Genomic DNA, 23,078 nt, shown 5'->3' on the forward strand with positions numbered 1-23,078 from the left:
CCTCAACTGAGTGGCTGCAGGATAGTCTGCAATGCCACCATTCCCTGATCTTGCAGCTGTGGAATGCTGCTCACAAGCACTATCAGTCCACCAGGTAAAGTAGATCATCCTCAGCACAGGAATCTGTTCCCTATGGCTCTGGGAATGACCTGGGTATTTTTAGGTGAAGTAGACCATCACTGTTCACAGCAATTCTTCCTCACAGGGCCTTCATGTTCCAGGTAGCAACTTCCTCTTGTGTGAAAACACTGCTGTGTGTTTCATGGTCACTGACTGATAATGTATCATCCTTCCCCATGCAAGCTTCATGTGTCTCAGTTTGAAAGTGAACTTTCCCAAGAAAAAATAAACAAAACCCTGTCACTGGAAGACTGGCATTAAAAAGCTTATTTTGGTTTGTCAGGTGAATTTAAAGGACTTGAAATACACAGCTCTGAGCATCCTAAAAGGTGTTCAACATGGTGTGAAAGCATATCTATTTTTCTCTGAGGGGAGCTTGTATATATCTTGTTAAATTTGGACTTCTCAGCTCATAAGTGAGCTCAGCAGACTGAGTTTATTGAATTTCTGCCTGTAGAGACAGTGAGTCTAATATAGCATTTGAAAAATAAGTCCTAAATTCTTACTATTTTTAAAAACTACTCTTCAGTTGAGTTAATTTATTCAATGTGTGACATTTTTTTTATATATTTGGCTTATTTCATGTGGTGATACTCTACCAGCCAGTATTCTTTAGGGAACTTAGTGTGTAAGCTGCTACATAAGGACTCATACTTTTTCCAAGTTCGGTTGGTTGGGGTTTATTTTAAGTATTTCTTACTGGTGTGTCTGTGCAGTTGATATTTATTACAGCGAATAGTTTCAAATTTGCATTTATTAACTAAGGTTTGCATCAACTATCCTTCTATTTTTTTAAAAAAACTGATGTTCAACGTGACCAACAAAATTACTTCTGCCATGCTAAACCATCTAAACACGTTTCTGTCTTATCACTGGAAGTAAGATCAGTTCTCTCTTACACTTTTCAGACCAATTTTTCTCATTAAGATGACCAACACAGTGTCTACCTTCATCTCATAAAACACTCCTCCTTGAGCTTTTGAACCAACACTGACAGTAATTCACAAAGAATCTAATCACTAAAACCTAAATTATCACAGAATCACGAGATTGGAAGAGACCTTTAAGGTCCTCAAGTCCAACCCCTGCCCTGACATCTCAATTAAGCCATGGCACCGAGTGCCACATTCAATCTTTTTTTAAACACATCTGGGAATGGTGACTCCACCACCTCCCAAGGCAGAAAATTCCAGTACTTTACCACTCTTTCTGTAAAAACTTTTTCCTAATATCCAACCTAAATCTCCCTTGGTGCAGCTTAAGACTGTGTCCTCTGGTTCTGTCAGTTGCTGCGTGGAGGAAGAGACCAACCCCCACCTGACTACAGCCATCTCTCAGGGAGCTGTAGGGAGTCATTAAGGTCAGGTACTACTGTTTAATTTCGTTGATCCCTATTTTCCTGTTCCCAGAAACACTATAAATGGGAGTGTTGTCTTACCAGTTGGAGTAATACAGGCCAGGTCAATGTTTGTGAAGGAAAAGGAACTGATCATTGTTTGTGATGGGCTGCAATAACAAAAGTGATTTGAAACCCCAGGTCCAGAAGTCACTCTCCAAGTCCTAGCATCAGGATCCTGCTTTTCCTGTCTCTCCTAGGGGCATGAACTCTGGGAGCTGGTGGTAGGCACAGAGCCGGGTGGTGTCCAGCCACAAGAGAGAAAGTAAAAGCGGCAGTTCTGAGAGGGAGGCAAAGGCAGGGCAGAGCAGCAGGATCTGGTGGCTTGTGCTCCAGTGACTTCTCCCCCTGGGTGACCAGCAGGGAAGATGCTGAGAAGCTGGTGTCCACTTCTCTGAAAAGGAAGTGAAAGAGCCAGGCTGGCTCACAACTTCCCTTGCAGTGGGAGGCTGACAGCTCTGGAGGCAGCAGCATAAAGGCACTTGTGGTTCCAGGAACGGGACTGCATGCCACAAGCTATGGAGAAAAGTTGCTGAGATTCCTCCAGCACTACCCTGTATTTCTTATTTGTGGTGAGTCTGGGATAAAAAGCAGTGGAGGGTAGGATCCCTTCCAGGCAAAAAGTCTAAAACTGGCTCTTTGACGAAGTTCCTCAGGAGGTGCAGCCACAGGTGTGAGCTCGTTCAAAGGGACAGGGCAGAGAATGACTTTCCAGCAGTTACTGCAACTTTGTCTCCTTTCATGATTTGTTGAGTATTTTTCCTCTAAGCTGGGCCTCTAGAAACAAGGAAGATTATCCCTTCTCTGGTCACTTCCATTTGCGTGCCTCGCTGATGGATAGGGTACCTTCTCAGTCTCATGCGATTTAAGCAAAAAACAAACATAAACCACCAAAAAACCCTACCCTGACAAAATACCGTCTCTCTGCAGCCACGATGCCCTTCTGCCCCCCGAGGCAGCGGTGCAGTCCTGCTCCAGAGCCCTGGCTCCCCCGGTAGCCCCGGGCTGGCTCCGCTGGCCCCGGCCGTGAGGGACCCTCGGGCCGTGAGGGAGAAGCCCGAGGCGCCGGTAACGTGGCAGCTCGGAGGCGATCCGAGCTCTGAGAAAAGCAGGAGGTCAGCCGGCAAGTTACACGGATTGAGTCATGTAGAGTTAAACTAACCCCTCCCACAGCCATGGACCACTAAAGCGCCCATTTCCATGAGCACCTCTCACTAAGGCAGCTCGGAGCCGGCAGAGGCTGAGAGAGGAAGGAGGGGGAGCGCGGGAGGAGGGAGCGAGCACCGGCACTGATGGACGAGCCAAAGGGTAAGGACACGAGCGGACGCCGCTCTCCGAGCCAGCCCTCACCGCCGGCGAGGTGCGGGGCTCGGCGGGGAGCCCCCGGGGCGGCGGCATCCCGCGGCCGGCGCTCGGGGGAGGCTGTGCATATTCATGAGGAGCTCCTCCGGGATGTGCCAGTCGGGCGGGAGCTGCGGCTGCGGCATCCCCGGGCGGCGCGTCCCTCCCTCCGCGCCCGCGGAGCGCTGCCGGCGGTGGGCGAGGGCTCCCGGCGGGGGCTCGCCGGGTGGGCGCAGCCTTGCCGCAGTCCGCCCCCGGCTGACATCATCTCCCAGCCCCGGGACTCCCGGTCGCTCCCGGAGGGACAATGCCGAGTTGCGGCTGGGGAGCCGGGCGGGGGGCCGCGGCTGCTCGTGGGGGAGCCGGCGGTGGCCGCGGGCCGGCGGAGCCCGGGCGGTGCGGAGGGGGCTCCGTGCCCGCGGTGCACGAAGTTTGTCCGGGTCGGGGCGAGGATATCCCCTCCCGGGGCGGGAGGGAGCCCCGACCAGTCCCGGCTGCTGTGCCCGGGGCTGGCGCCGCGCTCGGGGGCGAAGGGGGCGGGGAGGGCAGAGAAAAACTCGGTGCAAGTGTTGGCTGCCCGGAGACCTCGGGGAAAACAATAGCGCTGGGCTGGGAGCAGCGCGGTGCTGGGTGCGAGGGGCTCTGGTGCGGGCTCGGAGAGGAGCGTTCCCCGCCGGCAGCCTGGCAGCCCTCCGGCCTTAACGCGGTCCTGAGCAGCGGGCAAGCAGCCGGCAAGAGCTGCAGATGCTTATTGCACCGTGATTTCCCTACAAGATACACGTCTTGTGCTTGGCTTTGCCTTTTTTAATCAGCTGACACGGTGCACGTAACAGCACTAGTCACAGCGTTTGGCAGAAACATTTCCTAGTTTAGTATCAGCTTTTTTCTATGTGGGTGCCTTACCCTCTGTTTACAGCGCCTTCTGCAACCCAGTCCGTCTGTCCGTGCTGCTGGCAGCGCTGCCCTCTGTGCGGGGCTTTCAAACACACAGCACGAACCCGGACAAACACGCAAGAGGCAGTAAAAGAGGAAAATATTTGTGCAGATAGTTTCTTGTTCAGTACCAGGTGGAAGACTCTCATTTATCATTGTTATGACAACGGAGAAACAAAACGTGATTTCTCTTTCTCCCCTAGAATAAACAAAATGGTAAACTAGACCTTTCCAACGTTTTTTCTTTATAGAATGCAATAAATGGCATGTGAGGAGAAGAAGCATTTTCTCAGTCTGACGTACAACAAAATTTAAAGCAAAGACTGGCAGAAGGAGAAGGTTATCTCATTACTTTACGCAGTCATGAGTGAAGCTGGAAATATTTGGAGATAATTTGCCTCTATTGAGGATGGAGATAAGAATAGCTTAGAAACCAAGTTTCATTCCAAAAAATGAAATATAATGCTTGAATAGAGACGTCTTTTCTAGTGGGTGAGGAATCTCAGGGAAGAAACTTGGATAATGAAAAATGATTTAGGAAAAAACAACCAAGTAAGCCTTCTTTCAGAAAGTGGAATTTTAAAGAGACAGAAGGAAACTAAAGGAAACTGACAGTGCTCAAGTGAATTGCAGATCAGGAAATGATGGTTCTATAATGGGCCAACCACAGAGCATACAAGTCTTGCAAGACCCTATAGAGAATTAGTGCAATAAATAGCGAGGAATTGCATTTCATCTGTGTGGGAAAAGAAATCTCCTTGTGTTTCTGAGAATACCCCTCTCAGTATCTTTACCAGAGGCAGCAGTTGATGGGCTCAGCACGGGGCAGTCTGGGACAGGTGGTATCTGTCAGGGAGTAGGAAGGTTCCACCTTGAAATCAGGCACAAATGCACACCAAGGGCATGTCCTTTCATCAGAAAGGAATTATTAGGAAGTGTTTCAGTAGGACACCTGTTTCCTGTGAGCCATGTCCACAGGGATTGTAATGAATGCCTTTGGAACACTTCTCTTCAGTTTTAGGAAGCTTGTTTTTAAATGCTGATTCTGTCAGCTCTGCTTTGAAATTTTGATAAACATGCTAACATGGCCAAGAAAGAGATTCTGTTTGAGATGTTACATAGCAACAGGTTATATCATTGATCACTGAATACTTTCTTGGGCAGAAAGCAAGACAACCTAAAAATACACATTACAAGAAGATACATGGGTGTACTTCTGTCTGGCAAGAGCATGACACTGATCTCATGTAGACAGCTGTGAAAATAAATAAACCATATGAAATTTATCTATTTCATCATAAAAGGTGCTCACGTAGTAACTCTGATTTGGAAGCCTCTATATACACAGAGATTAATTAATTGCTGTCTGATGACTACTCTCTATAGATTGTTCCAGCATGGAACAGTAATAAAGCAAAATCTGACAGGGGAAAAAAATAAAGGAATGTGAATGGAAAAATCACAAATTTAAAGAAGACATATTGAGCAGCACATCAAAACCAAGAATGAAGATGCCTTTGATTTCTTCATTCAGGCAGTGAAGGCAGCAAGTAGAAGTCAAAACAAGTAAATGAAAAGGAAGCAGAGAAAGAGGAAGTGGAGAACATCTGATTGAAAACATAGACTCCCAGCTGGGGAAAATTATTTAGAGAAAGTAAAGATGTCAGGGGGAAAAGCTTATCAGGGCTAGGCACAATTCAAAGGAGGCATTTAGTATGCCTCAGGAACAAAATAATATGTGTAGATCAATTGCAAGATTGTTATGAAGGCAGACAGGGCACGATAGGAGAAAAACAGAGAGGTGTTGATTAAATACATTTTCCAGAACTGGGAGGGGAGGAAATTAATTCTGATATGAAGGAATATTTAATGGGTGTTAATGGAAGTAGGTTGTTTTGTAGATTACTGTTTTGGGGTCAATAAAATTTAACAACAATTTGAAATGAAATGTGCCTAATATTCACTGAGAAGATCTATACGAAATGGTGTTCATTTTCAGTAAGCTGGAATGCTGTGGATGACCCTGGGATGGGAAGAATGCTATTGTTCACCCAATATCCCAGCAGTGTGATGGTGGGTATACTGGAGAGTTATGGCCAATTTAGTTTGACATCAGTTTTATATAAATTACTGAATAGATCTCCTCAGTAACCAAGTCTCAATAGCTAGTTTGATTACATTCTTTTGATTTTGTAGGGAATAAAACTTATCAAAGTAACTTTCAGAATAATATTGTAGAAACGGGTAACATTGTCAAAATGAATAATGGAATGAATGAATCAAAAAGAAAATTACTTATCCCAGACAGAAGCAAACTTAGGAGTTCATGTGGCCCCTCAAGTGAGCGGATTGGTCTGCATCCTAGAATGGATCTAGTCCCACTTTCAAGAGTCTGCAGCAAGAACTTCAAGGAATATGTTTCTTTTGGGTTTGGAACTTGGCTGGAGAATGCACTTATAAGAAGGAGTGGTGGGAAGCATTTCAAGTACTGGTAGATCTCTTAATCTGTCTTTGCTTTCTTGAAGGATCTTTTGTTTACACAGTAAGTCAGCTGACTTAAAAATAGATGTCACACAAGCCTGGTGTGATTCCCATTTGGAAAAAAAAAACCAGACTGCATTTTGTCTTATGCATATCAACAATCATTGAAGTTCTAGGGAAAAATTAAGCACTCTTAAAAGCTGAGTGGCTGTTGACTAAACCTGGGCTGTAAGTTAAGGGACTTCTAAAGCCCAGCTTTCCTGATAGTTATGAATCACTGCACAAAAGGGGAACTGGAAGAACTGAATTCCCTGGCTAGTATTTAACAGCTATGGTCTGGATTATAAGTGTAGGACTGGGAAGGCACTGGTCCTTTATTTTGCAACTAATTATTTGTACTTGTTTTATTTTCCAGAGGAAAAATATGTGGTTGAAAAGAGTAAATATGAATATCTTCCATGTTTAAACTTTTTCACAATAGATGCACTTCTAATGTTCTGATTGCAAGTCTCCCTATGACTCTCTAGCAAAGAATGAACTAATGGATTAAGACCTGGATAACAATAGACCTTCAAAAATAGATATCAAAGGAAATAATCATGAAACAGCTGTGTTTTCAGAGGTATTCTGCAAGAGGCCTGATGACATTAGACATTTCCAATAATGATCTAAAGAGCATAAAATCATTGCTGATTTGCAGATGGAGTTTGTCAATGCAAGGAGGACCAGTACAAATACCAATTAAGTCAGAGGAAAAAGCCTAAAGAAGCCAAGAGTGGTTGGAAAGATAAAGAGCAAACAAAAGGCTTTAAGCCAAGCTTGTAAAAGCACAGCTAATGTGACTTTGTGAGGAAAATTAGACATTCAAACACTGAATAGACCAGAAAGATTTCCAGAAAATATTGTTCAGAAAAAAAATATGTAGAGGTATGTGTATGTATGTGAATGTCTATAAATATATATATATGTCTGGTTCAGCCATAACTCAGGGGTTTTTGGTTCTTCATTACCATGGAGGGAGAAGGTTGTCCTCTAATCAACCTTATTGTGACCACTGCAATCTGATTGCTCCTCCATTTGTAATTACCAGAAACATGTAGAAAACTCTTGAGGAATTTCCAGAGGAGAAAGAATAAATTTCAGTGACTGAACATCTGAAAAGCAAAGGGTTACAGAAGCTATAACAATTTATAATCTTTTTGGTTTTACCTAAGTTGCATAACTGGCATAGTGTGGTGTGAAAATATCATGCTTAGTTACATTCCTTCTTTTCCTAAGACATCTTTCCACCTGTGGGTTTGAGAGCAGCTGGAAAATAAAACTTTTGGGCTAATACCCTCTGGGTAGGCATTTTTATACCTTCTTGCTAGACCAATGCCCAAAAACTATGTTCCACAGAACTGAATGTGGTTGGAAATATGTTGAGACAGGACCAGAGCTCTCAGCTTAGAAATCATCTGTTCAAGATGGTTAAATGTGGTTAAACACAGAAGTGTTTAGGCTGAACTTTGAGATGAAGTAGGTGATACTGAAATTACTCTGGAGGGCCACATCATAAGGGATTAGTATTGCTTGAGACTGAACAAATTTAAATTTTAAGATTTTAGGTCATGTTCATAAGAGAAGCATTCCAGTTGCTTTTCTGAAAGCTGAATTAGATGGGGACTACTTATAAAACTGTATTATTGTTCTGTCATCTAGGTGTGAGAACTGGCTTTAAGTTTCAGCTCACTGGACACCTCCCTTTCCCAGCAGAGCTGAAGGTTTATGGCAGACACTTCCATCAGTGTCTCTTAGTCACAGAGTGTTGCCAGAATGCTCACACAGAGAACAGCAGAGCCTAAGGATGCACATCTACAACTGGTGTTATTTGAATAAATCTTGCTGCTGAAAGAAAAAAGGGACCTGTCCTTGTCTCTAGCCTTGTACTTTTTATTCTGTGATAACTTTCAGCTTGTTTAACTTAAAGTCAACACTGGCCCAAGCAAGAGAACAGAAGGAGGGTAAGTAAGGGTAAAAGTCAATTTCATGAAAGTTATTGGGAGGCACAGGAGGAAAATCTTCACTGTAGCACAAGGAGAGACATGAAACAAGCCCTGTGCTCTGAGACACTGCATTAGCAGTACAAATTAAGAAATGAGCTAAGGGGAAAAGTGTGAGAAACCAGATGGAAGAGAACAGAGTCAGTTAAGTGCACACTGAACAAATTCATCTGCTCACATCATCTCACGCATTCACTGCCCCCAAATGTGGAAAATGCTGCAAAGATCTGTTTCCCAGCCTGCTCTTTGGGTTCCTTGTCCCTCTGTCCCTAGTGCTGCACTGGCTGTTCACACTCAAGGCTGATGCTGGCAGTGCAATGGTCAGTGCTGTTCTCTTGGTGCTTAGCCACCACCAGCATTGCCACAGCTCTGCCTATTATGGTTCTTGTCTGAAACCTTTGGGGCCCCTACTTGCCCATTCCAGCTTGGGAAGAGCTTTCAGTTAAGATCTGCAGACTGTTTCACTGTCTTCCTTCACACTGCCTTTCAAATTTCCCTTGTGCTGTAGACACAGGGATTAAATTTCTAGAGTGAGGAGACGTGGATCCATCAGTCTGACCCATGGTGTTCTATGCTCCTTGTGACCTTCACCCAGCTGAATGCTACATCTCTTCTGACTAGAAAGTAACCCTTACAGGGTAACTTACTGATTTACAGGCTGGGACTTGCATCTTTGAGCAAATATTTTTATGTTGCTTAAGTAGAAGTTAAAGGCTCTTAGTTTGATTTGTATTCTCCCCTTTGTTGCTGATCCTCCTGAGAATCTTGGCCCTGATTACAAATCATGGTGAATGCCAGAGTGCTCTTGATGGAGAGAATGCAAAGAAAATGGACCTATTTTTACAAAGAAATAAGATTTAATTCGTTTTTTCATTAACTGTCTGCAACGTCTCAGCTGAAGCTCAAACCATCCCTGGCCTTTGAGCTCTGTGTGCTGGCTGGAAAAGGTGAGTCAGCAGCTCAGGACTCAGAAACCACTTCAGGCTCTCAGCTGGTTCACAGCACTGTCACAATCTGCTTGTGGGCTCCTGAGACAGAGGAGACAGGAGAGGCTGGTTCAGCTGCTGTGGTTTCTAACCAGAAGTCACACTGCAGCTGGGGGCAGAGGAGGCAGCAGCACCTCCACCTTCCTCCCTGGGCTTAGCAAGAAGGGGAGGACTCCTCCAGAAGTGAGGGATGGAGGGAATTTGGAGTCCCTTCAGTACAGATAATGGAGAAAAACCTCCAGAGTGCAGGGCAGAGCCCAGGGAGCAGGCATGCAGTGGGAGGAAAGGTGGAGCTGCTTTATAGAGGGTGGGTTTGGTGGTGGGGACAGGTAACAGAGTGAGATTTGTTCCTCTGCTGAAAACTGTCCCTCCCTGCTCTTTGCCAGATGGAGTGGGCAGCTCCCATTCAGCCAGGGAGAACATCTGCTCTTTGCCACAGTCAGCTCCAGATTCTTTAGGGAAATGCACTGAAAATCTGCAATTTTGTCTTGAGTTGAATGTGCCAAATAAGTTGATATAAAGCTTCTATATATTTAGTCTCACTTCACTGAAATAGTATAGGGAGCTCACTGTTTGTCAGCTTTGTTTGAGACTGCAGTAAACAGCGGAAGCCCAAAAGAACTTTATTCTGGCAAATCTAGTGGTCAGGCTGTTGTTTACAATATTTAGAAATACTGCTGAGACCAAAAGCATGAAAGTCATATGGAAAAGAAGAAAAGAATGTTTCAGCAGGGCTCTTTAGAATTTATCCTGCTAGTAACTGAAGAGAATTAGGACCGTATTTGAAAGGTGGAACTGTGGCATAAGACAGAGGTAGGATAGTCCCTTTTTGTGGCAGAGCAAACAGCAGTTAAGCAAACTGTGAAACTAAACCTCTGCACTTTGTTTTAAAAATAGTGGTTTACAATAGAACCTGGTCCCATGCTATGAACTCCTTGTCGAAGACAGTAATTTCAGTGTTGCTTTTTAGGTTACAAAGCGTGTCTCACTACAGAGACTAGTAATTTCTCTACCAATTTAGGAATCTTCAGTCCTGTGGCCACTTGGCACTTAAGAATGTTAGCTGGATCCCATAGACCTTGCTGGGAATAGATGTCCTTCTTTAAACAGGGATTTGGAGGACTTCTTTTGCCTTTCTATTTCTCAGGAGACCAGAACCATAAATTTACACATCTTGGGAATTTTTGGTGTGGTGTAGTAATTAATCTTTAGTTTATTGACATCTTTAAAATGTAGTAATGAATCTTTTAACTGCTGGTTTCTCCTTCCTCCATCCCTGAAGCTAGTCTGCAGGAAGGAGACACAGGGAATGCCTTCATTCCTCCGTGGGACTCTGATGCCTGTGTTTCTCTTTTCCAACACGTTTCTTCTAACATAAATGACATTTTCAATTTTTTTTCACTGTTTTTAAAGTTGAAGCAGAACTGCATAGAAATTGTAGCATGAGTCATGTGTGTACTTTACTGGACCATTAATCTCCAAATTGTTGTTAGTCTGGCAGAACATCAGAGAATATATCAAAATGATGGAAGATGAATTTAAGAGTAGCTGTAGCCAAACTGTGGTGCTCTTTCCCTGGACCTTGGGAATTCTGTCTCTCTGCAGGAGGGATTGTGCTGCAACCCCTGGTCTATGGGAGCTACCCAGACAAGTGGTCCACAGGGCAGAGTATTGGGATGTCTGCTGCCCTCTTATGCTTTTTCATCAGCTGGGGGAATAAGGCTAATGGTGCTGGCCTCTGTAAACTCCTTGGCAATGCATGGGTGAAAAGCACTGTGTCAAATTTAAGTGTTATGGGTTGTTATTAGGGAAAGACTGACCAAAGTATGGAGCCTCTAGCATTACCTGTTTTCTATTAGTTTCCCATGTGATGTGGGCAGACAGGGCTGCTGAGACCTGGAGTCAGCTGTGAAAGCCACAGAGCCAAGTGCAAATATTGGGAAGATAGTGGGAGAGTCCTGGCCTTGCTTGGTGTCTGTGTGTTGGGAGAAGGCTGGACTCATGTGACATGAGAAAATGTGAGTGCAAAAAGCCTCCTTGTGGGTGCTGTGGCTCTGTTCTGGGATAACTGCAGCTCCTGTGTCACAGGAGCCTTATGGGGAAGCTGAGGTTAATGCCAGCCTTGCTCTGCAAGCCTGGGTGTAGGAGCAGTACCAGGTTTCAGCTACAGTGGTGACAATGGTCTCACCCTGTATTGTCACAGGAACTGCTCTGCAGGTGGCAGGCTGAAAACAGCTCCACCTCTAACACTGTTGGTGAGATCTTAGCTGTAAACCAAATAAAACCCTCTGTGGTGAGTCTGGTAGTGACACCCAGCAGGGACAGGCTTCACTGCTGCTCTGCAGGATTTCAGCATCCTCTAAATGCCGAAAGTGCCACTGCTGCTGTGCTCATGAGTGCTGTGCCACAAGCTCTGAGCAGACCTGGCTGCATCTGAGCAAAGGAGCTGCATGGTTACCACAGCAGCCCTAAAACCTACTTCCTTTGCTTTTGTCATAATCTAACCAAGCCAGGAGATCCAGCTGCAATGGTGGCCTGTGGAAACACACCATGCATAAGGCAGGCATGCAGCTGGAGGAGCAGAAATACTGCAGCTGGCCTGGAAGAAATGTGAGTGGAAATAAGTGTGTGAGAGAGAGAAGCAGCAATAGATCAAGGGTAAAAGAATGGTCTATAGTGATAACCAAGGACATAACTGACTGTACTAAAACTGGGTAAGTGCTGAAAATATGTTTGGAACAAGTCTGGCTGCCTGTGCCCTGATAAGCCTCACATGCATGGCTTGACAGGAAAAGGCATGGGTGCTGATAAAGCTGCTGTCCAGATGAGTCCTTGGGAAACAAAACTCCTCAAGTAACAGAAGGATCACAGGGAATTCAGAGCATATCCTCTGTGCAGGTTGTCTCTCTCCTCTCCCAGCAAGCAGACAGACAGTGGGAGCTAAGGTACCCACAATGAGGAGGGAAAAAAGGCACTGAGCAGCCACCTGTTCTGGATAAAAGGAATTTCCAGGCAAAAAGACCACCCTGTGGTAACCATTAACTCCTGAAAATGGCAAAAGACCTGCTCAAGAATTTGTAGCTTGTCACTGAAGAGGAACCCAAGAGGTGCAGTGAGGATTTGGCATTTGATCTCATCTCACACAGGATCCTACTGCAGCACCACAACGAGCTTGGTGCCTGTGAGTATGGAGAGAGTGAGCGTGGGTGAGAAAATGGGACCAAAACAATTTTCCAAAATGAACATCATCTTCCTGTTTTGTAAGGTCATGTGCTGTTGCTGCATTAATTTGCTGTATCATAGCTACATTAAAAAACTTCTCCTTTCTCAAAAAAACTTTCACATCTTTTCTTCATTTATAACTGGTATGACCATCAGAGTTTAAGAAGCTTTTGTTTTGGTGTGATCAGTGTAGCAAAAATATAATCAAGCCTAAGCTGAACTGGAGGAGGCTCTAAAGGCTGAAAAATACTGGATAAAAATATCAGACAAAACAGAAGGGCAAGGAAAGTTCTCTGAAGTTTTCAGTGATAGCAAGTGCAAAACTGAAACTGCTCCCAAGATTTTGACTTCACCGTTCCCCCCCAAAGTAAGTTGACTTCCCACATGCCTGCGTAAAGGATGAGCAGGTCATGGCCCAGGAAGAGACCTACTGCTGAGAGTCATCTGAATAAGACTGTTGTGGGAGCCCAGCCAGTTTATAAATGGATTTAAGGCTAGGGTTCCCACATTTTCTCTGAGGAGACAGCCCCAAAGAGTCGCTGTGCAGCTCCCATTGCTAGCCTTCACTCCTGTGTTTCACTTCTCTTTGAGTGAGCCCCATCTCTTTGGGATCAAATCCTGCTTTCAATTAGTGTTGTTTGCCTTATGAGCATCTGAAGTTTGAGTTATTTTTCTCTTGTTTGTCTTTTTCTGAGTTTAATTGTTTCCTGTATATGATGGTGGTTTCCATAGATACCTTGGACATAATTTATCTCTCCTTCCTGGACATACAGTTCCTCCCAATGAATTACACAATTTGCCATATCTGCTTGAGTCCTTGGTTTCTTTGTCCATATCACTGCTATACTGAGCATTTTTACACTGTTGTTCTAACATGTCATCTTGATAAGCTGCCTTGTTCTCTTTGCACAGCTCTCAATCCACATGATGGAACTCTTGTCCAGTCAGTTTTAAATTAAAAAAAACGGTACATAGCATGTCTATTTTGGGATTTAGTACTGATAATTGTTGGAAACTTTAGCTCAGCTTTTCTCTGCCATGGGTAACTGTTAAACAGAGCAGTGTTTTGTTATTTTTGTTCCCCTCCCCCCCCACCCTTGAGAAATGTTATCAAAGAACAAAGTCTGGCAAAGTATTCAGAGTTGGTATGCTCCTGAAGGAGAGCTGAGATAGCAATGACGTTGTTCTTTCAGACAGCTCTAGCGTGAGTTTTCTCTCCTTATCCTGTCTCCACCTTGTCCCGGAGGAAAGCGTTTGTCCTGGATTGCTGAGATGGATGCTGATGTGAGTCACTGCTTGGTATGTAGTGGTGAGAAATTACAGCACTATCAGTCTCCCCAAGTCCTAACAGAAACAAAGAAAAATCTGGACATGGTGTAAGTTAGTGCTTTCTTGGGTGTATTTTGCTCTTATCAGGCTATTCAATGCACAAGTGGGGCTGTTCTGCTGATTCAGCATCAAAAGAAATGATGCCAGGGCAGCTCCAGGCCACACTTAAGGAATTACAAAGGAGACCATTAGAGTCACAAGTTTTCTCTTTAGCTGATTTATAAATGGATTTGTTTTCTTTCTTGCTCATTTGTCCCAGAGCTGTTAATAAATAACCTTTTCAATGTCCCTGCTCCTGCAGGAGATGTGAGGGAAATGTGTGCTCATGTGAACTTGCTGCAAGCTCTGCAGCTGGGCTGGAGACCCTGTGGCTGGAATCTTGGCTCTGGCTTGAGCTTGACCTCCCATCCCAGGCCAGAGGGGGAATGGTGCTGAAAGAGGCTGGGAAACACAGTGGCCCCAGGGAAGCAGCAGACCTGTTATGGGCTCAGAAAGACACGCTGGGCAGAAGTGTGGGCTGCTGTGACTGCCCCCCAAACCCACTCTGCCTTGTCCAAAATATTTCATGTGTTTATATTTTGAAATATTTGAGGCAAGAATAGTGGGGGGAGAGGGAAGATTAATGGAGATGCACAAACTGAAGGCCAAACTATGGCTTGATTATAAATGGGTTTCTTTTCCTGAGCCTAATTCTTCTCTCAGGATTTACTGCACATCCTAGTAATTAGCAATCAGAATTTTAGAGATTAATAGCATCCTGTGCCAGCCCATTCATCCAGCAAAACTCCTTTGCTGTTTTGTTACATGTCAGCGTGAGGCTCCAGCCTTTTCAAAGTGCTCCCCTGACCATGAAAATTTGGATTCATATTTACCTAATTACCTTTGTAACTTCCAAGACATATTTCTTCTCTTATGGTCAGGAACTTTGTCAAGGCCTGTGCCCCGCAATAGCCTTTGATCCCATGCTCCTGACCATTGGTTGTCACTAAAAATACCACAGGGTGATTTGTTTCCTGCTATTTGAAATGGAAATTGTAGCAGCATGAGGAACAGAGAATTATATTCATGCCAAATATCATGAGCGGAATTCTCCTCATGGTTTGTGGGAATCCTAGTTATTAAAGCTGACCTCTGAGAAATCAGTATATTTTTCCACAAGGCCTAGAGAGTGGATGTGCTCCTCAGCAAGAGAAAGAAATTATTCCAGCTGTTACTAGTCCTGTGCTCTGCAACGAGGAATTGAGATGCAGTGCTGACAGCTGGAGGCAAAGGGGTGAGTTGGGAAGGGTTAAAGCACAGTGCTATCGTATTTAATGCATGCAGCCCTTACCCTGGCCTGCTGAAAGGAGGCAGCAGGGCTGCTGCCCTGCCTGAAAAACAAGGGATCTTTGCTTCATCTGCTAGGATTAGCTAAAGTGAAGGTGCCTACAGTGTTCTCTGCTGCAAATGGATGCTATGCCTCTTAAGGGAGGAAAAACGCACTGTGTACCTTATAGGACTGAGAAATGCTCCTGTGTAAGGCAGCAAATAGATGTGCTGGAAATCACAGCATTAAGGGGTGGCACAGCCTGGGTATGGGCAGATCCCAGGCACAGTCAGGCACTGCAGCTTAGGCACTCACATGTGGCACTGCTGTGGAATGGGCATCACCCCAGGGGCCTGCCAGTGCTGCTGATGCTGCACCAGCTTGGAACAGTTTTTGTGTGTCTCTGATCAGTCTCCAATGGTTTTTGGTCCTGAATGGGAAGTGAAACTTCAGGAGAAGTGCTGGCTGCTTTTCTGTGCAGAAATCATCGGGCAGCACAGGCAGCAGGTCAACTTGCTGACATGTGGCATTTTGGGCAGCTGTGCTGTTTATTTTGGAAAGCAAGGAAGTGAGCCCCTGAAAGCAGTAATGTTATTCAACACACAGGGTGATCCCAGAAATCTGCAATTCAGACAAAACATCCTTGAGGTGTGGTGAGAGGCTTGGTGGCCTCAGCCCCTCCAAGGTAGGAAAGGTTGTCAGTGGAGAGGGCACACAGGAAATCTGGTGACTGCAGGGGCTGTATTTGGACCACTGGGACTCAAATCATGCTGGGTGCAGAGCAAGCTGTGGGAGATTGGGCTTTTGGATGTCTTTCCTCCACGGTCATTGCCCATCAGAACCTCCTGTGGGGCGTTGCAGCATTTCCAGATCTCAGGACTTTTTGTTCTCCAGGAAGTTTCTGAAATTGCTGGCCCAACGTGGTGTAGAAGGGGGGAGTGTTTGTTCTGGAGGCTGTTTCCTCTCTTTTTTCTATGATAGCATGTACATCCCCCTCATGTGTGGGTGGTGGTGGGACACAGGAAAGGGTGGGTCGTGCTGGGTTGGTGATGTGACTCACATCACCCATCTTCCAGTGCAGGCAGTGGTCCTGCTGTCTTCAGCAGCAACAACAATTAAATAGTTGTACACAATAGCTGCCTGGGGCAGGGCTGGGAGCAAGACACCAAGGCACTGAAGGTTAGTGCCCCTCACCAGCCAGGGTGCTGGAGAGAGGGAAGGGCATGGCTCTATATACAGGGACAAGAAAAGCTGATATGATGGTGGATATTAGCGAAAGACAAGGGAATTTCTCAGAACTGAGAGTCACCATCTCACAATTTGCAATGATTATTTCCAGCTCAAGACAAATGTATGTTGACCTCAGTCTCAAGAGAAAAAGAGAAATTTCTAAGAGAATTTTGAATTATTATAAAAGTAATGCACACTTACTCTGTGTCAACAATGTCTAGTAGCTCTTAAAAGAAGTAACATCACAAAATAAAAAACACTTGAGCTGAATCAGCAGAGTATTTAAAATGTGGAAATGGGAATGCTAATAAGAAGCAGCCCATTCACTCCACAAAAACCATAATCCAACTGTTGAAAGTTACATTAATTTGAAAATAATAAAATCTCCTAAAGGTGCATATTCAGAGACAAAAAAAATGAAAATAAAACTAGAGCAAATTTAAAGTTGGAAAGTGTAAAAGATGGTCCAAAGAAGCATAAAGAAAAAATCATGACCAGAGAGTTAAGAGGAGAAAGAAGAATGTAAGGATCTTGAGCACAAGTGGCAGCACTGTTGTGCCATTGCAAGTCTGTGTATTCAAAGTATCAATAATGACAAAAATTAAAGGTGTCAAGGCTTGATGCATCTCTATTTTTTCCCCAAAAAGACAGAAAAATGCCTTTACATCATGTGATAGTCAAGCATATTCAGGCAGTAATTTGGCTGGTAAACAGGGGAGGAGGGGAAGCCCCCTTGAACTCACCGGATATTTTCTGATGAAACTTCAAGCTTTGTGTGTAGTGACAATAAATCTTCTCTAGTTAAAATATAGCTTTGATGGTTAGTAGAAAATTAATACCAGAGGTTTCCTGACAGGAAACTGATGCAACTGACAACAGTATTCTTTTCAGATTTGAAAAACCACTTCAACGTGATAATCGTCAAGAAATTAGTATGAGTACAAGTAGGATACAGGATTAAAAGTCCAGTAAACAGCATATAAATGTGAAAAATAACTATCTAAAGGTCATTACATCAGCAGCATCCTCCCACTTGCTGGTTTTAAGAATATTGAGGGTCTTGGTCTGATTGCTGTGATGCAAGTCAGAAAAGTATCTTCCTGCAGAGAGATTATTTAATGAGCAGGCATTGGGAGAGTTGGTGTGGGCAGTGTATGACACCAGGGAGATGGGCTGGGTGGGAGGGGTGTGGGTGCCTTGCAGAGAGGCAGGGAGGCTGAGCACCATGCCCAGCTCTGCACCCTGGGCAGGTCTCTGGCAGGGGAGCTGCTTTGTGAGCCAGTGAATGGGGCACTTGCTGGTGTGGCACTCTGGGCCACTGGGGCTCGTGGCCAGAGCCCCTGGCCATCACCTCTCCAGCAGTAACTCCGTGCCACAGGGCCAGGGGGCTGTCTGAGCACAAAGCCCCTCTGTGCTGGGGCAGCTGTGGAGGGGAGGGAAGGGTCTGTGTGCTGCCTCCTCCTTTGTATCCATCTCTTGCCACTATTGTCGGCTTTTGCTGCCTGCAGCCTCAGCAGCTCTCCAGGATTTCCACGTGCTTTTCTTTTTTCCAGGAAAAGAGGGTTCATTGAATGTGTCCTGTGTCATTTCCCAGGGTTGTATCCCAGCCACAGCATTACAGGCAGTGAAGGGTGAGGTGCTGCCAGGCTGAGCAGTGCTGCACACATGGACAGCATACAGCAGGGTGGCTGTGGCTGAATTATGTCTGAACAAAACCTGGAGCTCTGTTGGGCAAAGGAGGGAGCACCTCTGTACAGCTGCATCTGTATCCACAGGGAGAGCAGATGCACTGCTTTGGCTTTGCTGCCTAAAGTCAGCTCATGAGTGCAGTGTCCCCTCTGTGCTGAGTCCCCTCCTTCTAACCAAGGAAACAGAGCTGGGAGAAAATACAGGATTGGCTACACCAGTTCTGGCAGATAGAAATGTCATTTGTCTGAAGATAGCTAATGAGCCTTCTTTACTCTTCTATTTTGCAAACTTAAGAATTCCATTCCTTCAGTCTTTCCTCGCAAGTCGAGCTTTTAGGTTTGATCTTTCTTGTTCTCTTCTGGAGTTTCTCCAAGTGGTCTACGTCTTTCCTGAAAAGCAGTGTCCAAAATTGGTCATAGAACCTCACAGGAGGATTTACCAGCTTTAGATGGAAGGAATGGTTATTTTAAACTGCTATAGCTGCAGTAGTATTTTCTCTGGAAAAGCTGCTTAACAGATTGCTCACCACACTGTCTTTGGGTGATGGCTCTTACCTCAATGTCATATTTGCTTTTAAGTGAGTTAGATGTTTCCACCAGGCTCTTACCAGTTTGTCAAATGTATTTTCAATTCCAGTCCTATGTGTCAGTGTGCTTTGCTCCCAGCTTGGTGATACCTCAGATACAGGCACACTCTTTATTTTCAAGCTCACTAATGCACAGGTGTGTGTGCACAGGGGCCAGTTCAAGCTGCCAAGCTGTGTAGCCTAAATTCATAGAAGTCTGGGGGTTTTCAGACAGGCATGATTTCAGTATCAAATGTCTCTGAGAGACAGCATCCAAAAAACCCATTATACTGTTTGGATTATCAGTTTCGCTGACACTCCAATGTTTGTACTTCAGCACTTACAAGTATTTCATCTGGAAAAATATAACCCAGTAAATGTGTATTTATTATTCTACATAGCACTACAAGGAGGAGCAGAGATCAGACCAGTACTTAGGCCACAGTCTTTGTCATATGATTAATTAAAACTTGAACTGAGTCTCCCACACTGTTTCATGTAACAGTTATAAAAAGTGATGTAAAATCCTGATCTGAAGCTTGAATTCTAATTTCAACATGCCGAGTCTTTTCCTGATATTTTGAAATAAAGCCCCTTAAACCAAAACCACTGACTTACCATATATGTGCTTGTATGTAAATTCTAAGATTAACCTGAGCCTCTTGACAGCCAAAAAAAGAATTTTGCAATATGCTAGCCTGAAACAGGTGTTTTACATTACTTCGCAGCAAAGTCTTCCTAGATAACTTGGATACAAGCATGTTTAAATGGAAAAGGCAGATGAAGAATGAGTAAGAAGTCCATTGGGGGCAGGGAAAATTTCCTTAAAGGGTTGATAAATGAAGCAGCGTGGCTCTTCTGAGTATTTATGCACTCAGATTTTGGTTGTGGTGAGTGTGAAGACAGGAGTGTCTTTTGTGTAATGTGCATCAAACCCTGAACCCTGCAAGTTCAGCAACCCCACCAAGTAATCAGTGAGATAATTTGGGGCAATTTAGCCTGAAAAACTTCATGACTACTGAAATCTCATTTTCACTCACCAGGAGGATGATGTGTGTGTCTCTCCTCTGTGTTGAACAGCAGCACTGACTGCTCCCATGCCCTTTCCCTACCATCATGACAGCAGAACTCCACAGACACAAACTCCTGCAGTTAGAAAATGTGCACAGACTGCATTTCCAGAGCCCCTCTCTGCTGGGTGGGTTTGCTGAGATTGCATGAGAGGTGCTGGGTTGACTTAGCACAGGCTGTGATGGTGGATGACCATGTTTCTGAGGTGCTATGAGTCCCCACCTCACTTCATCTAGTCTGGGACTGCATCATCTCCTGTGGAAGGGGTTCACTGCTGTGCAAGGCAAATCTCCTTGAAGCTCTGGTCAGAATGCTCAAGAAAAATATAAGCAAGTAATTATACATGCAAAGAAGTGATGCTGGACTATTCAGGTAGACAGAAAAGCCTGGAAAAGAAAAAAATCCAGAAAGGATAATTTCTTACAAATTCACTAAGAGAATAAATTTTCTAAGGACTGACTGGGCATTGTAGAGTTGTGAGATAGAAGTGGAAGACAGGCAGAGATAATAGGCTGACAATAAATAAATTTAGGCTGAAAAAAGGAACATTTCTGACCACAGAGAGGAGTGCTGAGAAGATAAATGTGATGGTGGGAATTGTCTCTGTCAGTGTGGCACTTGTGCAGTGGAAGAAGGGATGGTTTGCAGTGCAGCCTCTTGTGATCCCTTCTATAACAGACTGAGCATGAGCATCCAAATGAAAGATCAAACAGCAACATTATCTGTTGTGTGAAGTCAGAGCTTACAAAAATACTTGTATCTATTAGAGATGATGGGTCACTGTGAGCTTGTCTGAACCAAGCATGGCTTTGTCTATGCACAGCATCTTCTCTTTTCTGCTTGACATTCCTAACATCACTCCTTAAACAGCCTTAGTCTCTTCATATTGCATGTCTAAAAGCAGCTGGCAGCCTGCTTCCTTTTAACTTTTGTTACTGAGCCTTGTTTGGTGAGGGGGGAGTTGAGGTGGGCAGCCTTGGCTGTGAGTGACATCTCCTGGCGTGCAGAGGTGCCAGTGACTTAGTGTAGTGTTGGCTGGAGGGGCCATTTCCTTTTTGTCTCGAGCTCTGGAAGACCCAAGAGTCATATTTGTTTCCTTACCTTCACAAAGAGCTGCCTCCCACGCTGGTGTGGTCCTTCCTGGTTATTCACTCACAGCAACAGGGTTTCTGCAGCAAAACTGCTGCTACCTGGAGTGACTGACAACATCCTTCCCAGTTCTCTGTCTTGGAGACAGAAAGGATGCTAGATCTGTTTATGTTTTGGGGCATCAGTGGATGGAGCCAGCAATAGCCCCTACAAAAAGCAAAGAGACCAAAATTGGAAGCAGAAGAGATGCCTGAGCAGCTGGGCTGTGCTCCAGCATCTGGAGAGCGCTCAGTGCCCGCACAGCCGGGCAGGGCTCCAGCACCAGGCAGCTCTGAGAGCAGAAAAGCAGCATCATTTCTGTGCCTACTTATGGCCCTGAGGGATGTTTTAGTCACTGCACACAGTGGGCAGTACGAAAGAGTAGAGATCTGTCTCTGCTTGGATTCTGACTGGGCATGGGGACAGAAGATCGTGTCTGCTTAATCTTTAGCTGAGGAAAACTTCCAGTGGAGGAAAACCCTGGGGCCTGGCAATCAGTCAAGTACTGCTCCACTTGGTGGACACTGGGAAGGGTTTGCACGAAACTCAGAAGTGTGAATGTGACAAAGGAGCTGGAAGAAGCTGGACTAACTTAATTCTTATCCCCTGCAGAACCTGCAATTACACCTAGAGCTAATGGAGATAACCAAGTGCACAACTTATTGAAATACCTCACCTTTCTGAACAAACAGCAAGTGAATTTTAGCTACATTGAATCCTCTAGATAGATTGCCAGTGTTGTTTTTTGGTTTGGTTTTTGTTTGGATTTTTAAAAATAAGTTTGTCTTTTTTAAGCAAGTCTGTCAAGTATTCAGTTGTACACTTTGAGTGCTCTTTCAAAGGTTACTACTTTGTTACAATACCTTCTGGATAATGCTTATCACCTTGTACCTTTTCATGTATGAAACACTAAAATAAAATGCTCTCTGGTAGCATTAGAGTTCACAGAGATGGATGGTCTGGTATGGGATACAGCAATGAAGTCACAAACCCCAAAGTCCTGAAAAGTGTTCACGATACTGAACTAGAATTCAGCCAAAACTCATATTCAGGGTTAAGAAAATAATGTGCCTTGGCAAAAAAAATATTAATCTCAGGCTACAGGTGGGATAGGTAGGATGCAGACAATTATCATTATGCCTCTGCTTTCAGACAAGGGATTTGCAGCTCATAATTGGGATAGTCCATTACAGCGAGAACAATGTTCTTGCTCTGCTGCCAGTGCTGGCACTTCAGAGTGTGGCTGCTGAAAAGACTCAGAAATCTAACAATACCCATCACAACAGGAAGTCTGAAACTCTTAGAACTTGTGCAAAGTCATACATCCTTCACTCCTATGACAGCAAACACATAGCAGATTCATTCATGGCTGCTTCTAGGCAAGATCTCAGAGTAAGGGTTGCAATAATTATGTGGATGTGCATCTGTCAGCAGCAGTTTCAGTTTTCAGGCACACTAACTTTATACTGCACAGCTAATTTTACATTATAGCATCTGCTTTAATTAATTTTTCTAGGGTTAAAGTAATTTTTGTTCAACAGACATGCTCAGTGCTATCATAACCTGAGCCAACCACTCTCTCCAATACGAAGGAAGGTCTTCCAGCCATTGTGTTCTGCTGTTTCTAATCACTTCAAGCCCTGAGCTCTGGGCATTTTTGAATAGAGTTGGATAAAATACACTCTTACTTCCTATGGTCTGGTATGTGCACTATTTTTTTAAGCTGCATTCTTGGAGACATTGGCAAGCATGCTGAGCCTCTAGCAGGCACTCACAAAGTGCAAATGTTACAATGCTCCAGATTTCACAGTTAACCTCAGCAGATTTACAGGAGAGGGAGCAGAGCTCCAGGCCAGTGGTACATTCCCAATGGGCCTGACTGCAGCACCTTCAAAGCCAGCTCTCCTGGCACTTTTAGGTTCCATTTTCTCTAAGAAGGTAAGAAACAGATACTTGCCTATAGCTAGAGATTTCCAGAGGTGTGTTGTCTCTTTTCACTTCAACTTCTGAGAATAACTTGAGGATTTAGGGTCATTTGCAAGGTCAGGTAACACTATATAATTCCGGAACCTGTGACCATATCTCACATAAAAGCAGAGCAGTTAGAAGCTGACCCTGATCAGAATTCGAATGCTTTTCATATTTGCACACATGATATCAAGTGCCAGGATGGATTTGGAACATTGGTCTGGGTCTGGAGATCTGGAGACCTCTGGAACACAATTTCTGGCATGCAGAT

General features: G+C 44.6%; 1 protein-coding gene across 1 annotated transcript in view; it reads left to right on the forward strand.

The window, feature by feature from the left end:
- The first annotated feature begins 2,668 nt into the window (after window positions 1–2,668).
- The window catches only part of ENTPD1 (ectonucleoside triphosphate diphosphohydrolase 1), a 29,325-nt gene continuing 8,915 nt past the window's right edge, over window positions 2,669–23,078 (forward strand). The window contains exon 1 of the mRNA XM_079312644.1: window positions 2,669–2,824. Within this exon, the coding sequence (XP_079168770.1) occupies window positions 2,809–2,824 (16 nt within the window). The 5' untranslated portion in view covers window positions 2,669–2,808. The remainder of the gene's footprint in view (window positions 2,825–23,078) is intronic.

This window comes from Erithacus rubecula (assembly GCF_903797595.1).
Source record: "Erithacus rubecula genome assembly, chromosome: 9".
Lineage (NCBI taxonomy): Eukaryota > Metazoa > Chordata > Aves > Passeriformes > Muscicapidae > Erithacus > Erithacus rubecula.